Source organism: Sminthopsis crassicaudata, chromosome 6 (genome assembly GCF_048593235.1).
Source record: "Sminthopsis crassicaudata isolate SCR6 chromosome 6, ASM4859323v1, whole genome shotgun sequence".
Classification (NCBI taxonomy): Eukaryota; Metazoa; Chordata; class Mammalia; order Dasyuromorphia; family Dasyuridae; genus Sminthopsis; species Sminthopsis crassicaudata.
This window is the reverse complement of record NC_133622.1, coordinates 106,693,637-106,715,493: the sequence shown is the minus strand read 5'-3', so window position 1 is coordinate 106,715,493 and position 21,857 is coordinate 106,693,637. Positions and strand designations below refer to the sequence as shown.

The following is a 21,857-nucleotide window of genomic DNA, read 5'->3' as shown; positions in this document are numbered from 1 at the left end:
CACACCCCAGGTGTGAAACAGCCTTCCCCATCCTCAATGTTTTAGTGTTTCCCCTTTAGTATTTAGTCCTTGTACATTGGTCAGCTAAAGTGTTGAAGATAGCAAAATCTGAGTTCAAATTCAGCCTCAGGAATATACCAGCTGTGTGACCCTGGGCCAATTACTTAACCTTTGTCTACGTTCCTTTCCTCATCTGTAAAATGGGGTTAACAATAGCATCTACCTCATAGAGTCATTGAGATAACATATATAAAGCAATATATAAATTTTATCTATTAAATCAAAATGAAGATACTTATAGATCAAAGAAAGTTCAATTGTGCTTATATATATACTACATTTTAAAAGGCATGCTCCACTAAAGAAAGCATGCTTAGTAGTATTCAAATTCTTCTCCTCCCTTAGCCATTTAATCAAGCAAAAGCAGAGTTTTACATAAGATTTTAATGACCATAGATAAGGCCTTTTACAATGCTGTCATTTTACAGATGAGAAAACTCTTGCTCACAATTACACAAGGATTTGCTCAGGGTCTTACAGTTGATAAGGGAAAGAACTGGGATAGATATTATGAATCCAGCACTCTTGCTACTAGTTCTATCTACACCATGTTAGTAAGTAAATAAGCACCAAGAATATGGTTTTCTTTAATCTGTTCCAGGCTTTGTTGTTTGTTGTGTGTTCTCTAAGACACTGATTTCTAAGACAAGAAAACAAAACATGAACTGGACCTTTCTTAATTCATGCTGCATCTCGTTTTCTGCATGTTTTCTTTGGTTAATGTTCCATTTGTTAGAATTTGTTTCTAATATATCATTCTCTTCTCAAAATAATCTGTCACTATAGTGAGCTAAGCTCTGTTGTCTTGTTCCTTCATTGTGGATTAGTGTTTCTAAGGAGTTATCTGTTCTCTCAGTCTTTCTATATTACAATAACCTTAATTTAAATGAAAGTGCACATTATTTCCCATTAGATATTCTGTTTATTAATTTACTATATTTTTAAATGAATGGATTCTAAATATTTATCTAAAATAGAATTATACAATCAAGGGGGATGAGTTGTTAATTTCCACAGGTTTTGTGTTTCTATCACCATCATAGGGTCACGAGTTTTAGTCTTAAATTATTGCTCTCAGTCATAGCAAGTTCTAAATTAAATGATTCACTTAGGCATTTACTTTTTCCCCAACTCAAAACTGCAAGAGATTTTGACTTTGATAATGTTTCTTCTTCTATTTTGGTTTAATTTTTATATGTATTCATTTTTATGATTTTGCTTTTAGCATTTTGTAATTACTTCATTCTGTTTCCATTAAATCATCTGTGTTAAAAAAAAATACTCATTCAATCTTATGATCTCTTTTTCTGACCCTGGCAGAAGATGGGACTCAGAAGTAAAGAGTTCTGTACACAAAAGTTTCCCCTTATGGCTGGCAGAAGCCATCAGAGAAATGCTACCTTATTCTAGGACCCAATGAGATCTTAGGTTCTCAGATAGTTGATAATCCAGTCACCTTGAAATTTGTTTTTCCAGATTGTTGCAGAGTAAATAAAAATTGTATGTTACATTTGACATTAAATAGTCTAATTTTCCTTAATAGGCTTTATGACAAATTATATTATTCTTAATTTTAAAAGGAAGTAAGCAAAGCTAGGAAGACTGTGATCGATCACATGGACAATTTCATTTAATCATAATATGATTGCACTAGAATTGGCATTCAGTGAAAAAGGATTTTGTTTTGAAAACTTTGTTGTTCAGTTGTTTCATTTGCATCTTTCTAGGCAAAGATACTGTAGTGGTTTGTCATTTCCTTCTCTAGTTCATTTGACAGATGAGGAAACTGAGGCAGATAGGGTTACGTGACTTGTCCAGGGTTAAGAATACTAATCTAGTATCTGAGGTCATATTTAAAATCAGGTCTTCCTGACTCTAGACCTGGTACTCTAGCTACTGTCACTAGTTGTCTTCTGCAAACTTTAAACCTTCTCAAAAACTATTTTAAAATGTTAATATGAAATCCATAAAATAAATGTTTATTCTTAAAGTTTAGAATCACTTATTGTGGTACAGCTAGGAGACAAGCTCTGCTAAGGAACTTTTGACAGAACTGTACGTAATAGTTCTAGATGGAGTAGAGTCTGTTTTATTTTTAAAACAATGATTTCATGCCTAGGCTTCTTTCAGACACTGGTTATCTGGCTTTGAAAGTTCATATGTAGTTAAAACCAACCTCAATAACAACAGCTGGTAGACCTTACTAAGCCAAAAGAAAAAGAAAAAAATTAAGAGAAATTTTGTTGGACCATAAATATACCTTTGCTTTCAGAATGTCATTTATTAATGGGTAATTGTGAAAATTAACAATATAAAATAATGAAGATAAACCATAAGAAGGAAGCATAAAATTATCGTGACCTACATTTAGAATGGATTCCTCTCCTAATAACTATTTCTTTTCTGTTTAAAAAAAAACAATTATTTTTATGAAAGTAATGTCTTTGTGAGACATTTTGTACCTATGAAATTAATAGGTCATTCGAGGTCTCATTTTGAACAATAAGGAAAAAAAAAGTAAAGATGATACATATTTCTCCTTTAAAATATAACCAGCATGGAAGTTCTCCCTACTAACTAAAGTTCATTTTCTTAGTCTCAGAGTACATATGATCCAGGCTAAATATCACAAATGTATATCGTTCTATTTTTAACTACAAAACAGCCAGGAGGTTATGAGTAATAGAAATGCCTCTACAAGATGGTTAAAATAGGAAAGAAGGGAGGGCACAGGGTGGGAAGAGAGATGGCTATCTAATCCACCAAACAGTCTGCTCCTTAAAATATCTAATAGAAAACGTCCTGTTCCCATTCTGACTTAGTCTGCAGGGAGTTTGCTGGGAGGTTCCCAAAAACAATTGTCTCTCACGTTGCAGTCTCTGAACTCCATTAGGTGGCGGTAAAGTTCAGATACCATGGATGTATTTGGGTGAATGATAGTGGTCCCAGCACTCACTGAGATAGAGACCATCATTTCATCTGATTGTGGAAACTCCTTCTACCTAATACAAGCCTCTCAACATTGCACAGCAAGGCAGAGATAGATAGAACTACAGCTAGAAAGCAACTCAGCTGGCTCTGGTCTATTCAGAGAGAAGAGAATGTGAGATGAAGATGTACAGGATACAGTTCTTGAGAAGGTCCTCTTTGAATTTGAGGGAGGACAATGTCCACAGATGTAATAGGGAACCTTAAAGGAAGGAATCAAAAGATAATAATAGGGATGTTAGTGGCAGATTCACAGCAAATTAAATAATGATAGCATTAGCTTTGAATTTATTAGTGGGAATATTCAGGTAGAGTATGAAAATCTTCTCTTAGAAGGAAATAAATATAATATCTCATCCCTTAATTTTAAAAAAAAAAATGAAAAAAGGAAGCTCTACAATAAAAGTTTTTCTCCACTGTTATATAATTATAAGCTCTGAAAATATAGGGCCATGGCAGAAATCATTAACATTTTTTTTTTTTAATTAGGGAAAGTAAAAAAATCAAAGTCATTCAACTTTTTCTTGCATGTTATTCTGTATTCATAGAATCCTTGAACTGGAACTCCTATGGCATATGGCCCGAGTTCTTCATTTCTCAATGAGATAACTGTGGCCCAGGAAGGCCCAAAAGGTGGGATTTGAACCCAGATCCTCTGATTCTAGAATCTATATTTTTTTCTATTGACCCCCACACTGGTTCCTTTGTTAGGGAGTAAGTGAATACCCTTAATTTCAATGAACATCTGAAAATTGGAAGTGGGAACATATTTCAATAAACTCTGATTTCACAAGTCCCTATTGTCACTTCTCTTTTACTTAGTAGAAAGGCTAAAGAGTTGCTGAGTCTGAAAATGTCAGTATTTTCATTATACTAATTGGATTTTTTCCAACAGATGAAGAGGAAGATGGCTGGGGAGGAAATCATTCCAGGAATGGGAAACCTTAATTTTATATATGCTTGTTATGATTTATATTATTACTTTTATATTTATTTAATTTTTCTAATATTCTACTAATAAGTGATTAAAACAAAATGTATTATTAGGGCAATATATTACAAATAATTTAAAGCATGAAGCCTATTTTTATTTTATTTGTTTGTATTCATAAAATTACATACGTGGATGAGATCATCAAGTGCAATGCCATGGAATCCATTAAGGATCTATGATGTCATCAGCATTGGAACTTCAAGTATGGAAATTTCTTTTAACAAAAAAGACTATAGTCTGTCCATGACCTAAGAGATAAGTGATTTGAGAAAAAAAATGACTTGCCTGGGGTCACACCTAAAAGTCTCCCTAGTTCCAAGACTAGAATCCAAATGATTAAACTCTACAGAGTTATATTGTTGATCCTCACTTGTGACTTTATTGATATAAGGAACTCCCAGAGATGAAAATTTTCTCAACAAATATTAACTTTTATAAATTATTTTTATGACTGAAAAATTAAGTTATTTGCCTGAGCGCACATCCTTAATATATATACATACATATATATATATATATATATATATATATATATATATATATATATATATATATATACACACACATACATATATATAACTTTATTATTTTTTTTCAAATTAACAAGCATCTGTTTTTCTTTCCTTTCCACCCCACCTCCAATGCACAAAAACAGAAAGGAAAGTTCTCAAAACAAAAATGCACACTGAAGCAACAGATTCCCACACTAGTCATATCTCATTCTGCTGTTTTTAAGTCCATTATCTCTGAGGCAGCTAAATTGATTCAGTGGCTAGAGTGTCGGAACTAGAATCAGGAATCAAATCCAAACTCAGATAATTCCTAGCTGTGTGATCATGTATAAGTCACTTAACCTTTCCCTTCATCTATTAGAGAAGGAAATGGCAAACCATTCTGGTGTCTTTGCCCAGAAAACCCCATGTTCCACAGAGTCACAAAGAGTTGAGCACAACTGAACAGTCCTCTGGAATCATGGTTATCATTACATTAATCAAAATTTCAGTCTCTCAAAGTTAGTTTTTCTTTATAATATTGTCATCATATAACTTCTAATTCTGCTTACTTTCTGCTTCATCAGTTTGTAGAAATCTTCCCAATTTCCACCAAAACTTGTCTATTTCATCCATTCAAATGGTAGTCATATTTTATTTCATTAATGTAACAGATGTTTCAGACCCCAAAACCAGATGTCTATTCACTATGTAATTTTCTCTCTTAAGTAATTGTTAGTACTGCTTGATACTGAAGGAAGATACAAGACAAATTGATTCCCAGTGTTACATAACTAGTCATCTTCCACTAAGGTGGGTTTTCTGAATTATCCAAATAGAGACTAATGAGTGGCCATTCAAATTAGTAAGTATAACCAAACTGTCATGCACAGATGGCTGATCTAATAGTTGAAAAATCTGGTTTCAAGTCTCGACCCATATGGACAAAGAGACTCTAGGAAAGTGATTGAGTTCCTCAGGGTCCCAAATAACATTAACATTATAAGCTGCAGAGCAGGTATTAGTTTGCTTTGATAAATTACCCAGCATTTACTTATAGCAATGAAATCTTCTGATCAAGACCTCCTACTTGTCCCCCAAAGAAGAAAACTTGATCAGAATCTGTTTTTGAATGTCTCTCAGTCTGATAACTCAACAGATGTTTAATTAAGGGTATCTATATTGTGCAAGTGATTATGCTAGATCCTAAATGAAATATGAGAGTCCTTTTAATAGGAGGGATGAGTCATAGCATGAGTTACCAGAAAACAGAAAGTGATAAAAGAGCAAAGGAGAAATCTAGACAGGGTTATGAGAAATTTGAAGAGGGAAGGATAAATTCCAGCTTAAGGGTATTAGGAGAGATTTTGTGGAAAAAGAGATAGCTGAACTAAGCCTTTAAAGGAAGGGAGGGATTTAAATTGATGAAGGATGGGGTGAGGGATGATGTCAAGGAAGGTCTCAATTCAAGATATGGGAGAAAAGATAAACAAGGGTGCAAAGGTAATAGAAAGCTGGACAAGAAAAGGATATAGCCCTTAGTTGAGTTTGTTGGGATTTGGGGATATTGGGAATGTGAAGCAAATAATGAGAAAAAGGTTGAACCAAGGCAGGTTATGGATGGTTTGAAGTCAGGGAAGGAAGTGTTGTTTGTTGTTTAGGAGATCATAGGGAAATATTGAATATTTCTGAGCAAATGGAAGGATTTCAATGAGGAAAATGAATGAAAATGAGGAAACGAAGTACAATATTTATAGAGGAAGTAGAAATAATGAGATGGATAGATTTCTTAGAGGAAGACACAACAAAACTGGTCACTGATTGGCTTTTGGGACTAGGGGAGGAATGAAAGTCACAGAACCTCATGATTCAAAAGGATTTCAGAAATAAGGCAGTCTCACCCATAGCTGAAGCGATAACCTCAACAACATCCTCAACAAATAGCTCTAACTCGAGATTTATATTGATGGGGAACTATTTAGAGCTTAAAAGGACTTGGAAGTTATCTGGTATAATCCGCTCATTCTTCACGCAGTTGAGGAAACCTGAGGACCAGATAAGTGGAATTTGAACTGACATCCTCCTCTACCATTCTGGGGGTTTTTTTGGTTTGTTTTTTTTTTTAGTTATCGAATTGTTCAAAAATTTTTCCTTGTGCTGAGGTAAAAACACATCCTTCCCCTACCCTTTGCCCTTAGAATTTCCTAGTTCTGACTTCTAGGGCCAAACAAATCTAATCACTCTTTCACATTAAAATGTAAGAACATCCAAATACAAGAAATTTTGTTGGATATTCTTCCAGCAGTCAAATTATTACAAGGCATTCTTTTCTACAAGCTAAATGTCCCAAGTTCTTTTTAAACAAGCATGACATAACTTGTACATACCTACACCCTTCTTGGTACTTTCCTTTGGCTTGTCAATATCCTTCTGAAAATGTGATGCCTGGAAGAAAATATATTCCAAATGTTTCTGACCAGGGTAAATACAATGTACAATCCCCTCTCTTCATCTAGACACTATACCTTTGTTCCAAGTTCTATACCTGTAATATAATGTATTCTTAATAGATCCACTTTGGCACTTAGTAAACACTGTTCCCTTTTTAACTGCTCTCAAACTATCTTTTTAACTTCTAGAATTTTCCAAAAATCATGCTTAAGATCTCCAATCTATAATTTGAACAGTCCACATTCTTTTTCTTTTGGAAAGAGAACATATATTTGTCTTTAGCCTATGTAGCACTGTGCATTTTCAGAGATCTCTCACAGCAGTTCAGCTATATGTTACAGATTCCTTCGGAACCCTAGAATAGAATTTATCCAGAACCTATGAGTGTCAGATGGCAACTTTTGAGCCTGGGTAACTGGGGAAAGAATTGATTTTTTTTTTATAGCAAAGTTAGAGAAAGAGCAATTTGGGTGAGATGGGAAGAAATTATGATTTCAGTTTGGGACAGTTTTAATTTGAGATGTTATCTGTACAACTAAGTGGAGAGATAGTGAGTCAGTGAGTAATTGGAAGTAAAAGGTATATATTCTCCTTTAAAAGACATTCAAAGGTACTTCCCATCAAAGACTGCAACAATTTGACCTATGTAGGTAAATGAATCCAGTGGCACACAATGACAAAAGAAAAGAATTCTTTAAGAACCATAGAAGCATTGAAAGTTTTTTTTTGTTGTTGTTGTTGTTGTTGTTTTTTTTTTATGTAAAGGAAAGACAGCTCAGGGTTAAACATAAAGGAAGCCTGTAGAATATGGTGAGAGTACATGATTATAATAGAAATTAATCAGTTTTCGTAGATGAAAAAAATTAGGGAAAAACAATAAACTTGAACCTCCAAGTGAGATAAATTGAAAGAATTAAAAGAGGAATTAAGGTAATAGAATTTCAGTGATTAGCAATTATAGTATAGCTATAAAATAGAAATTATGAAAAATCTCCTCATTCCTCACTCCACTGGGTTGTTTTTTTGGTTGGCAATTTGATTTTATGACTTTAGTTTCATTAGCATGAGCGATTAAAGAAATAAACCAAAAATAAGATAAGTTTCTTTTATATTCAATTTGAAAATTATGGTGAACATTATTTCTTAATTAAATGAAGGATGGTTAGGTACTAGTTCTAAAATTGTTAGGTAACTAGTTAGGTTAGGTACTAGTTATAAAATTGTATTTAATGCAATTTTAAAAACAAAAATAAATAAATGACTTGGACATATATGTATATGTATTACAGTGTTATATTTGTATATAATAGAGGCAAATGAAAATATATTGAATTCATTCTGCTATAATTTGTAACTGTTGGTAATTGTTAGTCACAATTTGACCTTAAAGATGATGATGATATTTTTCATAACATTAATCATTATATGATATTGATAGTGTAACAGCAATTTGTGGTAGTAAAATAGGGGATAATGGCAAGTCATATTTTTAATTTCCTGCCTTTGAGGTAGATGATTTGTGCATTGAATTATTCTGTTCCATTCTCCAGGTCTTTTAGTTCCTTTGTGGTTTGCCTCATAGGCAGACAGTGGAGCAAAAAAATAATAGTAATTCCAAAAATCAGCTCTTCTAAGGTATTTATGCTATTTAGAGTTCAAAACTTCAAATCCTACTAATGTGGGGGGCATTGTACAATTACTTTTAGAGAGGCATTCTCTACAACTGAGCCCATTCAGAATTGGGACCTTAATTTTTACCCAGGACAACATTTGGTTATGTACATTACAAGGGCTCTTTTATACATTATATGTTTTGAATAAAACTACTTAGAACAGAAGAGCTTTATTATTCACATGTTATACAGAAAGAAATTGTGAAGTCATTTCATCATTGAGCTAAAAGGAAACCACTATAGTTCATCATTTCCTTGTGTTTTTAAGGATAGATATCATTTACAAAGTGCTTTAAAAGGTTTACATTTTAGACAACCCTGGAAAGTAAATACTACTATTATTATCCACAATTTATAGATGAAGAAATTAAGGCAAGAGAGAGGTTAGTTGACTTGCCCAGGGTCACATAGCTAGTGAGTGTTTGAGGCCCAATTTGGAATTAGGTATTCCTGACTCTTACTCTAGTACTATGATGACTTTGCTACCAAGATGCCTACCTACAGTATACATTTTGTGTCCTAAATAAAATTGGATCACTAGATGATAAGCATTTTCAGGGAAAGCTCTGAACAGCCTATCAGACTTCTACTCTTAAGTGTCTCATAAATCCAGCTGTATCTTTCTTTTATGTTTAAGATCATTTAACTAATTACTTCAGTTCAGTGGTCATGAAAGAATTGTATTCAGTAAGCTATCATGCAGACTTGGAGAATATCTTATGTTTACATTATACCTGTTTCATGCAGCATAAGGGTGCATATAAAAAAATGTGTGATGAATTAATGTAATGTAGCATTTTTCCTAGAAGATATATTTAGATCACTCAGAGATTACAGATTGATATAGAATTTACCTACTGATGAAAAGTACTATTTTTTCCATTAGATGAAAAAATTTTGTAGTGATTTAGGATGCTAAGGCTTATCATTTCCAATATTATAAGTATCTATTACAGATACTGGTCTTGATGCTTAGTTTAAAAAGAAAGGAAACTCTTTTGAGGGTTCAGTGCACTGGAAATATCTACCAGTATTTCTCTAATAAGGTAAAATGTTACGTGTTACCTGGATATTGTTTGTTCCAGTCTATTTAAAGTCGTCTGTTTTCCTTTAAAATCTGCATGGTGTTTTCCTCACCTTGAAAAGGGACAGTGTTAATCCAAATGTAGCATGGGGTGCCTGCCCAGTTGATATTTTCATGTGTACTGTACATGAGAATGTTGTCCGTGCAGGAAAAACATAATGAATGACTGTGACTCCCTTGCTGTCAAAATTTAATGTGATTTATTTTTTGCTTGTCTGAGACTATACGGGAGACTAAGAATGTATATGCTGTTGTCCATCCTGTCCCATTCAAGTGGTACAGTGTCTGCGTCTTTGCAATATTCCTGGCCTCTGAAAAATCAATGGGACTTGTGATAGTTCTTTAAAATGTAAAGAGTCTAGATTGTAGATATGTTCCAAGTATTTTGGACATGAATTGTTTGGGTTTAATTTTGACAATTCCCTTCAAAATATTCCAATTCTTAATCCTGCAATAGTCCTATTGTTTGCTTTTTCTTTCCTCTTGGTTTTTTACAACAGGAAATATTAAATGTCAAGAAAAAATACCATGCCATTATCCAAACCTTTACTTAGTAATGTACTATACTTTTTTTTACATTTAAAATCATTTCATTACAGCCACAACGCCCTGGGTTTACTCATGAAAACATACAAGGTGGGGGGGAACCGTAAGTATCCTTCTTCTCTTCTAAATTCAAGAATAACCCTAATCCTAACAAAGAAGGGAGGAATAATCAGGGAGCTCAAATACAAAATCTGTGTGGCCATAAGGGAAGATGGTAAATTTCTTTAAGTGACAGAGTTTCATTCACTCCAAATAAGCAATCTAATCTGATTGTATTTCACCCGTGTTATATCCCATAACTTTAATGTTACATACCATCAGGAAGTCATGCTTAGATGAAGAGTTCCTTGTCTTTGCTTTATCATTGAGCTAGACTTCCTCCTAAGATTTATGAGTCAATTTTCCTTCCTCATTAAGACTCCTAGCAAGCATCATTTTCATTGTAAGACAGGCAGCTCACCTTGTTATTGGGAGAACAGATGAGTGAGAATAGCCCATTGAAGGAACTTTCTGATACAGTTCTGATGCATGTTCCCAGAAGGGCCCTTTCCAAATGGAAGCCTTTCATTAATTGTTGCTACTTAACCAAGCTTATCTAGTTCCTTAGCCCGAGAAATACTCCCCTTCACATCAGCCATAGTGATCCATCCTAGAAGCCATTGGCAGTCGTCTTGATTTTTGTCTTATCACTGGACCTTGATGACCTTGAAGGAAAGAGAAAGGCTGATGACTTTGTACAATTTTGCTTCACTTAAATGCAACTTACTCTCAAGTTATGACATCACCGTCATGATGTCTTTGTTCCTTTTATGGAACTATAGACGAACAAATTATCTCTTCCATTTACCTTTATAAAGCAATGCCTAATTAGCCTGCAGTTTCTAGTTTGATGATCAGATTCAGTATTTTTGTTTATGGAATTAGAGAGCCTCAGATGGGTATTTATGTATTTAGGAAATGGCATCTGGAACCTAATTAAAACATTATTTGTTTAAAAAAAAAATACCGCTCAGTTACATTCCATGAAATATAGGTGGAGAACTTGGCTTCATTTAGATCCTTAAGTAAGTCTTGTGAATAGCTAGGTTCTGAGTCTTAGAAGATTCAAGAATAATTAAATTTTGCCTTTTCTTGGAATAAGGGAAATTTTTCACTAAAAGAAAAACTATCCTTTTAAGGCATCTTGCTTTTTCCATCACTCATTCCTATTCCTCCAGTATGTCTTACAGGACAGTCCTTTTAGGCTTTTACCACATGATTGAACCCCCAACCCAGAGAAAGTATCCCTTCTAAATTGATTTAAACACTAATAGAAGCAGGAAGTTCCTGGGAAGATGCCTCAATTCTTTATTTACATTCCCAGGTAATGAGAGAAATGAAAGCAGGGCAGTTTCAGTAAACACACACAGACACAGCATCCTATGACCAAATCAAAGTTTGTACCTGCAAACTGGTTTTTGATAATAAAGTAACTGCTAGAGCAGTTAGATGGTGTTGTGGATAGAGTGCTAGCCCTGAAGTCAGGAGGACCCAAGTTCAAATCTGACCTCAGACACTTAATACTACCTAGCTATGTCATAGATCCTGGACAGGTCACTTAATTCCCAATTGCCTCAGCAAAATAATAATAATATAATTGCCCAGGGTCTTAAAGCCCTGAACCAGGAACCTCCTTCCATTCTGAAAAATTAGTGATCAGTGCAGAGAAAAGCAATACAATTTCAAGCACTTTGGAAAATAAGTGACCCGGGCAGCTAGTTGGTGTAGTAGATAGAGCACCAACCCTGAAGTCAGGAGGACCCGAGTTCAAATCTGAATTCAGACAGTTAATACTTCCTGGCTGTATGATCCTGGACAAACCAATTAACCCCAATTGCCTCAGGAAAAAAAATACACAACAGTGCCAAATTGATGACCCAGATTCTGCCCCCACCAAAGAGGATAATATGAGATTACACAATGACAACATATTCAAATATAGGTCACTTCCCAAGGCAGAGGGCACTATTCAAAATTCTGAGTGTTTTTTCCCATTATTTAACCAAACTAATTTTACCCCAAACTTTTAACATCTTCTGGAAATACCAAGAGACTTTCCGTAGGGCTTCAGAGATAAGAACTATTTTAGATGTCATTTATTCAATAAAAAAAAAAAAAAGCCATTTGATGGGCAACATTGTACAATGGCTGATAAATGTCTTCATTATGAATATGAATGATCAATTTTATTCTAAGAAGAGATTCAGTCTTCACCAGCTTTCCAAAGAGGTTTGTGACCTCCCAAAATGTTTACAACCTTTGACTTTTTAACAAATGAGGAAATGGGCCCAGAAATATTGTTTGTCCACCATAGCATAGCTAGTATGTGTGTGGATTTGAATCCAAGTCCTCTAGCTCCAAATCCCAGTCCTTAATCTGTTCTGCACCATCTCCCCAACCAAAGCCAGCCAGTGCTTTCACATTCCTTTTTCCTATACTGAAAATCAGCTCTTAGGAAACAATATAATGAAATAGTTTGCCATAAGGTAAGAATGAATAATAAGGCTTTTAGAATACCTCTTCTCAATATATTTTCATTTTAGGAACCAAATAATAAACCTAAATGGTAGAATGGTAGAATTTTAGGCATCAAGAGCAAAATAGTATATTTGGAGAAAGAAAGAAACCTTTTTGGATTTCCTTTTGAACATACCATATAGGTGGCAATCTATTCCATCTATGTGTAAGGCTGACCCTCTTGACCTTATCCAAGCCATTAGTAGTCCACAATTCTGTTCAGTAAAGCTCCAGTAAGTTAAGAGTAAGTTAATATGTCAGTGCCCTAAATACAAATGATTATATTTAGATCCTGAATCTCAAAACCACTTTCCCCTTATTTTACCAGAATTTTGTTTTCCCACTTAAAGAACAATTTTAATGAATATATATAACATATATAATTAATAATAATAATAATAAATATAATTGATATCAATTATAATTAATAAGAATAATTATAAATGATTAATTTTCCCATTCCTAAATGATCTCAGCATTGTCAGAATCATTAGTGTCCATTTTCTCAGTGCCAAATGATCCCCCAATGCTGCCCTTATTTTTTTTTTTATTATTATTTTTTTATTTTTTGTATTCATTTTTCCAAATTACCCCCCCTCCCTCTATTCCCTCCCCCCGACGACAGGCAATACCATACATTTTACATGTGTTACAATATAGTCTAGGTACAATACATGTGTGTGAATATCATTTTCTTGTTGCACAATAAACATTAGAATCCGAAGGTACATGCAACCTGGGCAGACAGATATTAGTGCTAACAATTTACATTCACTTCCCAGTGTTTCTTCTCTGGGTGCAGCTACCTCTGTCCATCATTGATCAACTGGAAGTGAGTTGGATCTTCTTTATGTTGAAGATTTCCACTTCCATCAGAATACATCCTCATACAGCATTGTTGTTGAAGTGTACAGTGATCTTCTGGTTCTGCTCATTTCACTCAGCATCAGTTGATTTAAGTCTCTCTAGGCCTCTCTGTATTCCTCCTGCTGGTCATTTCTTACAGAGCAATAATATTCCATAACCTTCATATACCACAATTTACCCAACCATTCTCCAACTGATGGACATCCATTCATCTTCCAGTTTCTAGCTACAACAAAAAGAGCTGCCACAAACATTTTGCTGCCCTTATTTTTATCTACCATTAATTGAGGGACTGCAAATAGCAAAGTCTTGTGAGAATGTTGCCAGAGAAGACCACAGAGTAGGGACAAGAACATTGGCCGGAGGAGATGTGGTTTCTAGACTTAGCCTTACCACTTAATAGCTGTATAACCTTTTGTAAGATTATAAGCCTCTATTATCATATTATAAGATTATAAGAGGGAATACCCTCTGGACCTGAGTTTCCTCAGCTGTAGAATTAAGGTACTGAAACATGTAACATCTAAAGTCTCTTCCAAGTCCAAATCTATGATTTTCCAATTTTTCTAGCTGCATAACAATTTGTGAGAATTAAACAGGCTTATTTTTTTTATTCTCCATGAGGAAGATATATTTTAGCCATATAAAACTGGCTTCCCGAGCCTTCAATTCTCAGATGCACACAGTCATGTTAATTACTTACCAGTTTCTCCTTGGCCATTTCAGATATTGTATTTTTGGTTTTTAAGATGCCATTGTTCATGTTGTTTATAAGATAGTGATACTAGAATCCCCAAATTCTTTATTACTCTTCTATTATAGCTTCGCAAGAAATATGGAATTCTGGGGAATGTTAGTGTTCAATTAATTATTTGGGGGATATGAAGGAATTGTGCAAGAGTGTGGGGGGGTGGAAAAAAATCTTTGTAATTCTTATATAACATGAAAAATGTAGCTTTAAGCTATTTGTCATTGGATTAATCAATGAACATTTAAAATCCATTGCTTTCCATTGTTTCACCCTGGTCTGTAATCCATACATAAACCAGCATAAAATGTACTGTCTGGATTTTTTCCCCCCACTGAGACTATTCCACAAACTCTAGTTGGTTTTAAATTTATTAAGATAAAATACTTTCATGGGTACATGTTTTCAATAGTGTGAACCTTCATTCCACTAGTATAGGTTGCAACCCATCCATCTATAAGCAGGTCTTACTTAGATCATTGCATAAATACAAAGAGAATGGCCATCCAATGTGCCAGCAGACTTTTTTGGTGTATGCGCATGTTTGTATTTTTAATAGGTAATGAAAATGAAATGGAAAAAAAAGTGGCTTTAAAAAATGAACTCCTCTTTTGGAAGAATGGCACTCTTTCAAATTCCCACATCGGTACTCAAGAGATATATTTAAACTATTTGGTTTCTCTTAATGAAAAATGTATTTTGAAAACTAAATCTTTCAAAATTTATGCCACAGATATTTGTGATACTAAATAGCTATCTTCAGAAACACTGATTCTCTAAGAGCTTTTCTTACTTTCTGTAGGTGGATCATGATAACTTTTTTTTTCATTTAATTTCATTATCTAAGTTGTGTGAGACAAAGTCATCAGATGGACAAAACAAGCATCTGTCTTTAAAACTCAAAAAAAATTAAATCAGACTGCCTTCATAGCGTGAATTGTGAAATTACATAACTATGTAATCATAACTCCAGCCCAGTACCCTAATGAAGAGTTCTACCTTCTTCCTCTCCATGTTGACTAAAATTTCATGTTCCTTAGTATGATATTTTTAGTTAGAATCCCATTTTTCCAACCAAAGTGACAATTTCACCTCCTTTTCTAGCTTAGCAAAGGTGCAAAGAACTCTGTTTAAACACACGCATTTGTATTTGTCCTGTTTAAGGTTTCAGGCTCTGTATAACTATACTCCTAGGAATGAAGATGAGTTGGAGCTCAGGGAGAGCGATGTCATTGATGTGATGGAGAAATGTGATGATGGATGGTTTGTGGGTATGTGTCCAGCTCTTTTCATATACATTTTGCTTGTTCATAATTTGCTTGCACACTTTTGCATAATTTGTTGTTTTCTACTGAATGATAAATCATGCTTTCTTTGAATTCATACACTCCTTGACCTCTTAAATATATAAAAATGCAGATGCACTATGTAATTCTAAAAAAGTTTCTCTTTAAAAAAAGTCTCAGTCCAATTCCAAGTCAATGGTATGACTTCACAGTATAATCTCCAGGTTTTATATATATATATATATATATATATATATATATATATATATATATATATATATATATATATGGTCAATCAGGAAAGTTCTGAGACTTCTGTCATTTATCTATATGTATGTATGTATGTATGTATATATATATATATATATATACATATGTATATATATATATACATATGTATATATATATATATATATACATATGTATATATATATATATATATATATATATATATATACACACATATATATGGAAAGGGCTAGAAGTTATAGCTTTGGACTTGATATAAGAAAAAAAATCATTTTCTCACAATTAGATCTTTCTATAAGTAGAGTTAGCTTAGCTTGGAAGTATTGGTTCCTTACTGACTTCAAGTAGAGGCTGGATGATCATTTGTCAGGAATGTACAATATTATTATCTCTCTATGTCTTCTGGTATTCTCCAATATCCTTTGAAGAGACTTTCCTTTGCAGTTTTGGAGAGTTGAGTAGCTTTTCTGTCTTTTCTAATTCAACTCAAGGATGTTCAAGGATGACATTACCTATATTTTATTACATCTATACCACAGTGAAAGTCTTTAATAAGTGGTTAAAAATAATCATGGTGACCAGTTATGGTAGCACATACCTGTAGTCCCTACTGCTATGGTAGTGACTAATTATTTGAGCTCAGAAGTTCCAAGCTTTAGTAGAAGGAATTCAGCTCAGATCTGAGTTGTTGGGCTAGTCCAGAAGTTCTAACCCTGGGATTTATAAGCTTGGTTAAAAAAAAATTGAAATTGGATTTTTTTTTTGGTAATTCTATATATTTTGTGTATTTAAAAGCATTAACATGAGCACCTATTAACTTCACTATGCTGCTAGTTGGGGCCATGACACAAATAAAAGGTTAGCTATTTCCTTCATTAAGATTTTGTGAATAAGATAAATGCCCAATGTGTGACAAGAAAGCAGAAAGTATGAAAGACCTATTCAGACAGATAAATGTCCCATGATGTTTTTTTCTTTTGAGACTAGTCCTCTATCTCATTTGGCTGAAAGTATCACAATCAGACATGACCAAATCCCAGTACTGATCTACTCAGGAGCTTTAACCTGCTCTGTTTTTCTACCTCAAGGCAGTGTGGTGGCCCTAAAGCACTCACCATATATATTGGTGCCAGATTTAGTACACACACCTGATCAACTTTATACTCTACTTAAACTCAGGATTTCTGAGTTTAAGTATTTCGCCAGATTTAGCCATCTCACACACCCCCAGCAATAGGGACTACAGGTATACACTACCATACCTGGTCTCCAGTAATTATATTTAAGCTTTAGGGAACACCTTCATTGTGCTACAAATAAAGGTATAGGTAGATAACAAAACTGTACTTAGAAAAGCAAATACATACATAAACACACATACACACACACACATACACATAGTTATGGAAAGAGAACTAGATTATTCTACCTTTATCTCTTTCCTTACTTTACCCATAGTCCTTCCTCACTACCAACCTCCTTTGCCTCCAGTTCTTATTATGAGCCTTATAGGTAGTGTAACTATTATAGTGCCCATTTTACAAATGAAGGGAGAAAAGGCAACTTGCTCTTGGTAACAGATCTAGGAAAAGAAAACCATGTCTTTTATCCAACTCTCTTGATTCCCAATTTAAGCATCTTTCTATTACTTCACACATTTTTCTGTAACTAAGAGAAAATCCATGATTGCAGCCTTTATTGACCACTTCCAATTGTGGTTTTTATGCAACCAGTAAAAGCAAATAAATTAAAGGGGGATTAATTACATAGCAAGTATCAAATATGGGACAGAAAGTTCAGGTGAATAACTAAAAAAAAAAGTATATTTCTTTTTAATTAACTTGCTTATACTTAAATGTGCTGGAAATTCTAAGTTACATATTGCATCTGCTGTTTTTAAAAGATTCTTTGATGGAATGTTCCTGAGGCAAAATGCATTGATGAATACCCTTTTAGCATTCAATTTAAATATTGCATGGAAACATTTTTGATAACTTAGACATCACATCTACGAATGATGCCTTTTCTTCCAAACCCCCCAACACAGTTTCTTCTCATTTATATGTTGATTTTGTGTAACTCATTGAAAATTAATCTAATTTGTTAAGATTTTGAGCAAGTAAGATTTTTAATGAAGGATATGACCTTCATTATAAATAAGGTGAGAAAAATCTGGATATTTGTGATGCTCCTGGAATCCAAATTATTTTTAAATAGAAGAGGGAAAGTTTACTCTTGTTACGTAGCCCAAGTATTACCTCCTATATCTCCCAGCTGTAGACCACTACTCTGCAAGCTTTCCACCTCATTTGGAGAATTATATTGGAAGATATAGTTTTAAGATATACCTCCATTACTTCTCCCATTTTCTTCTTTGCAATCTCCTGCTGCTCAATTTTCCAGTCAAAAAAAAATTTCATCCCACCCTACTGTTCAGAGCCAACCTCATACCTGAAATCTCATTGCAATTCACTTAGATTTATAAATTGATTACCAAAATGTTATATTTCCAATTGGTAAAATTCGATAGACATAGAATATAGTTACATGGCTCAGTCCTTCACATAAAGCAACATAGAGAATCTAATGATTGTGATGGTTTTTAGTCTTAAAATGGATTTTCCCTCCTTCCTCTTTAAAGCCTCTGGTGTTTGAAGCACCAGCAAGGCCTTGGATATGAAAACTGTCTTCAAGGCCCCATGCATGTAGTGATGGTTCATTGTTGTGCCTCCTTTCATTTCTTGCTTCTTACTTTCAGGAACTTCAAGAAGAACCAAATTCTTTGGTACTTTCCCGGGAAACTATGTCAAGAGGCTGTGAATTCTTTTCTCTACTTATTTATGCCGCATTTCAGCAATACATTCACATAAAATTCCTTGGAAAACATGCTCCCCAGGCCTTCTGTTTCCATGCTTCACAAACAGAAGGCTTTTAAGCATCATCATCACCATCTTCATTCTTGCAGTGCAGTGTTACAGCTGCCATGACACCTCTGGGAGAAGAGGCTGGAGGGTTTTGCTGTAAACTGTACTTATTCCTGTTATCTGTTTTAAACGTTTACAATTTGAAACACAAAAACAACCTGGAGTTGTAGTATACATAGAAACAACATGGATGAAATCTGGAGTCCAAATGAGAAGCATCTCACAGAGAAGCTTTTCTGGTACCCTAATCAAAGACTCTAGCAGATCACCTCCCTGAGGCAGCTGGAAGATAATGTTTCCTTAGGACATGCTGATATTTGCATTTCCACCTCTTTAGTTTGGCAGGATACATTATTTTCACTTTGCTGCATCACGAGTTTGCCTCTTGTTCTAGTTGAAAATATATTTTTAACTCTAATTCAGTGATTGTTTGCCTTCGTTTACTGGTTATAACACGCACAGTGATTGTAAAATCTTCAGCAAAAGTAGGAACCTTCACTTGGACAAGCATGATTTTATTATCACATGAGTTTTCTAATAGGACTGTTTTCCTTAAGGGTTGGAGAAGTTGGCTTTTTGTTGGTTTGGGTTTTCTTTTTTTTTAACTTTTTAAAAGTGTAAATGATAAGAAAATTTACAACTTTAAGTAATTACTATGAAAAAGAAGAGGTAAAAGATGGACAGCAAAAAAAAAGTGTTGCGTTCTAAAGTTGAATTGCTAATTTATATTAAAAATGTTATAATCAGCAACATGAACTATGAAATATTAGTTTTATTTATCAGATTAATTTTAAATAAAAGCAGTGTTAGTGCAAAAATTCATTTGAACGTAGACCCTTGAACAAGATACTCACAGAAAGTATCTTCAAGAGCTATGTACTGGTTTTATTTTTATTATATTGCATATGTGTATGCACATATACATGCATGATTGTATATGAACGTACAATACATATGCATATGTTGCACATTTATGGAAATGTTAGACTCCCAAGGCACGCATTATTTTATAAAAATAAATATATATATATAGCACTTCAGAAACATCAGAAGTATTAATCCAGGTTTTTGCTTTGCTTTTTTGTTTTCCTTTAATGAACAAAGCAATTATTTGAATGCACCACTTATCTTATTTCTGTAAGAGTTCAAGTCCAAATAGTGTCTGTATTAGAAGACAGGAGTATATTAAGCCTGTGTCTCCCAGAGTGTGTATTTGTGTAAATTCTTTCCTAACCATAAATTGGGTACCTTGAGAGACCCAAATCTTGGAATTTATCAGGATGGGGTCCTGGAAAAAACACTGACTTTGGGGTTAGACTTAGGTTTGAGTCTTGGCTCCATGAATGGTTTGTTCTAGATTATCTAAATTTGAATTCCAAAGTATGGTGAGCTTTTAAGACCATACTAAATAGTGATTAACTGGTAATCAGAACCCACAAGAATGAATAGCAGCGAATTATGCCTCTGTTACTCAGAGATGTGGCTTAAGAATTCTTATGACTTTATACAAGAACTGTTCAGATTTGGATTCTTCAGCACCTCATAAATGACAGACTTTTAATGGCTTTTCACCTGTAGTCAGTTGTTGATTTTTTTCCCCCACAATGGACATAGCCTCTCAAATATTGTACATATATTTGCCTCTCTTTTGTACAGAACCATTTAGCTGAGTAACAAATGGGAAAAAATTCCTTTTCAATCCTCACCCCATACTTATAGTAACTGAAGAAAAAATTTTCAATAGGTTTTCCTGACTCACAAATCATGATGCTTACTTTGAGAGTGCAATTCTTTGGCTTTTATGCAAAATTTTATAAATTTTTAAAAATGGTCTTAGCAGCCAAATTGAAATGTATGTATATATCTTTATTACAGAGAAATGTCATTAGTCTGAAGATAAAGAAACACCTTTGTGCAGCCTACCCTTCTTAATGCTGCAGTCATGACAAGATTTCTATTGCAAAGGCTTTGGGGCTCACAGCTAGATCAGCTGCATGCAGCTTTGCAGAGGAATGATTAGTAACTACCTTTGATGCCATTTATGATTAAAAAAAAAAGACTTCAATATCTGTTGCCTGTAATATTTAAGAAAAATGCTGTTTCTACTCTATCTGATTTTAAAAAGAAGGGGGGAAATAATTTTTTTTCACACTTGGCTTTCAGGTAATTGAATTCTTACAAGCAAAGGTCTGTGGTTTTTTTTCTTGAATAGACTTCTAATAAATTTTGCTTGGAGTACACTTAGCTTTTCTTCCTGGTATTTAATGCTATGTTATCTTGAAGAAGAATTGTGTATTTGTATCCTATTTGATCACATAAACTAAACGAAAATGTGCTTACTTTGGTCTCTTTTGTTGTTGCAAATATGGAGATAAACTTTAGAGCAAGCCATCATAAATCTGTTTTTGAGTTATTCTTAAACTAGCATTTACAGCATTTTCTACTAAAACATCTGGCATGTAGTGTTATTTTTGCCTCAAAAGGAGGCATCTTTTCCAAAAGAGTAGCAAGGCCGAGTACATATTACTTGCAAGAATTTATGTGCATATTCTCTCCACTATCTTTTATAGCTGGATTAAACGTGATCTAAAAAGCTTTAGAACTATTTGAAGAACTGAAGAACTAGATGGTTAGGGTGCTGGGATTAGAGTCAAGAAGACTCATATTCTGGAGTTTAAATCTGGCCTGACAGACTAGCTGTGTGATCCCAAGCAAGTCACTTAAACCCTGTGTGCCTGAGGTTCATCATATGTTAAAATGAGCTGGAGAGGGAAATTGCAAATCATTATAGTAATTTTGTCAAAAAAAAAAATGAGATCACAAAAGTTGGCTACAACTGAAAAACTGCCAACCAACAACAGCAACATAAGTGTCCTTACTTTTAAGTTGTTTTAAATCCCTTGCTACAGAAAGACATTCTTTTCCTTATGACAAAATTGT

At 33.9% G+C, this 21,857-nt stretch overlaps 1 protein-coding gene across 27 annotated transcripts in view; it reads left to right on the top strand.

Annotated features, from left to right (window-relative positions):
* The window catches only part of SORBS2 (sorbin and SH3 domain containing 2), a 451,850-nt gene extending 430,594 nt beyond the window's left edge, over window positions 1-21,256 (top strand). For 25 of the 27 annotated variants that reach the window (XM_074276085.1, XM_074276086.1, XM_074276084.1 and 22 more), the window contains 3 exons: window positions 10,341-10,390; window positions 15,623-15,729; window positions 18,752-21,256. In XM_074276085.1, coding sequence (XP_074132186.1) covers window positions 10,341-10,390; window positions 15,623-15,729; window positions 18,752-18,813 — 219 coding nt within the window. In that variant the 3' untranslated portion in view covers window positions 18,814-21,256. The remainder of the gene's footprint in view (window positions 1-10,340; window positions 10,391-15,622; window positions 15,730-18,751) is intronic. The other 2 variants (XM_074276076.1, XM_074276078.1) reach the window with 1 other exon arrangement.
* Window positions 21,257-21,857: the final 601 nt, after the last annotated feature.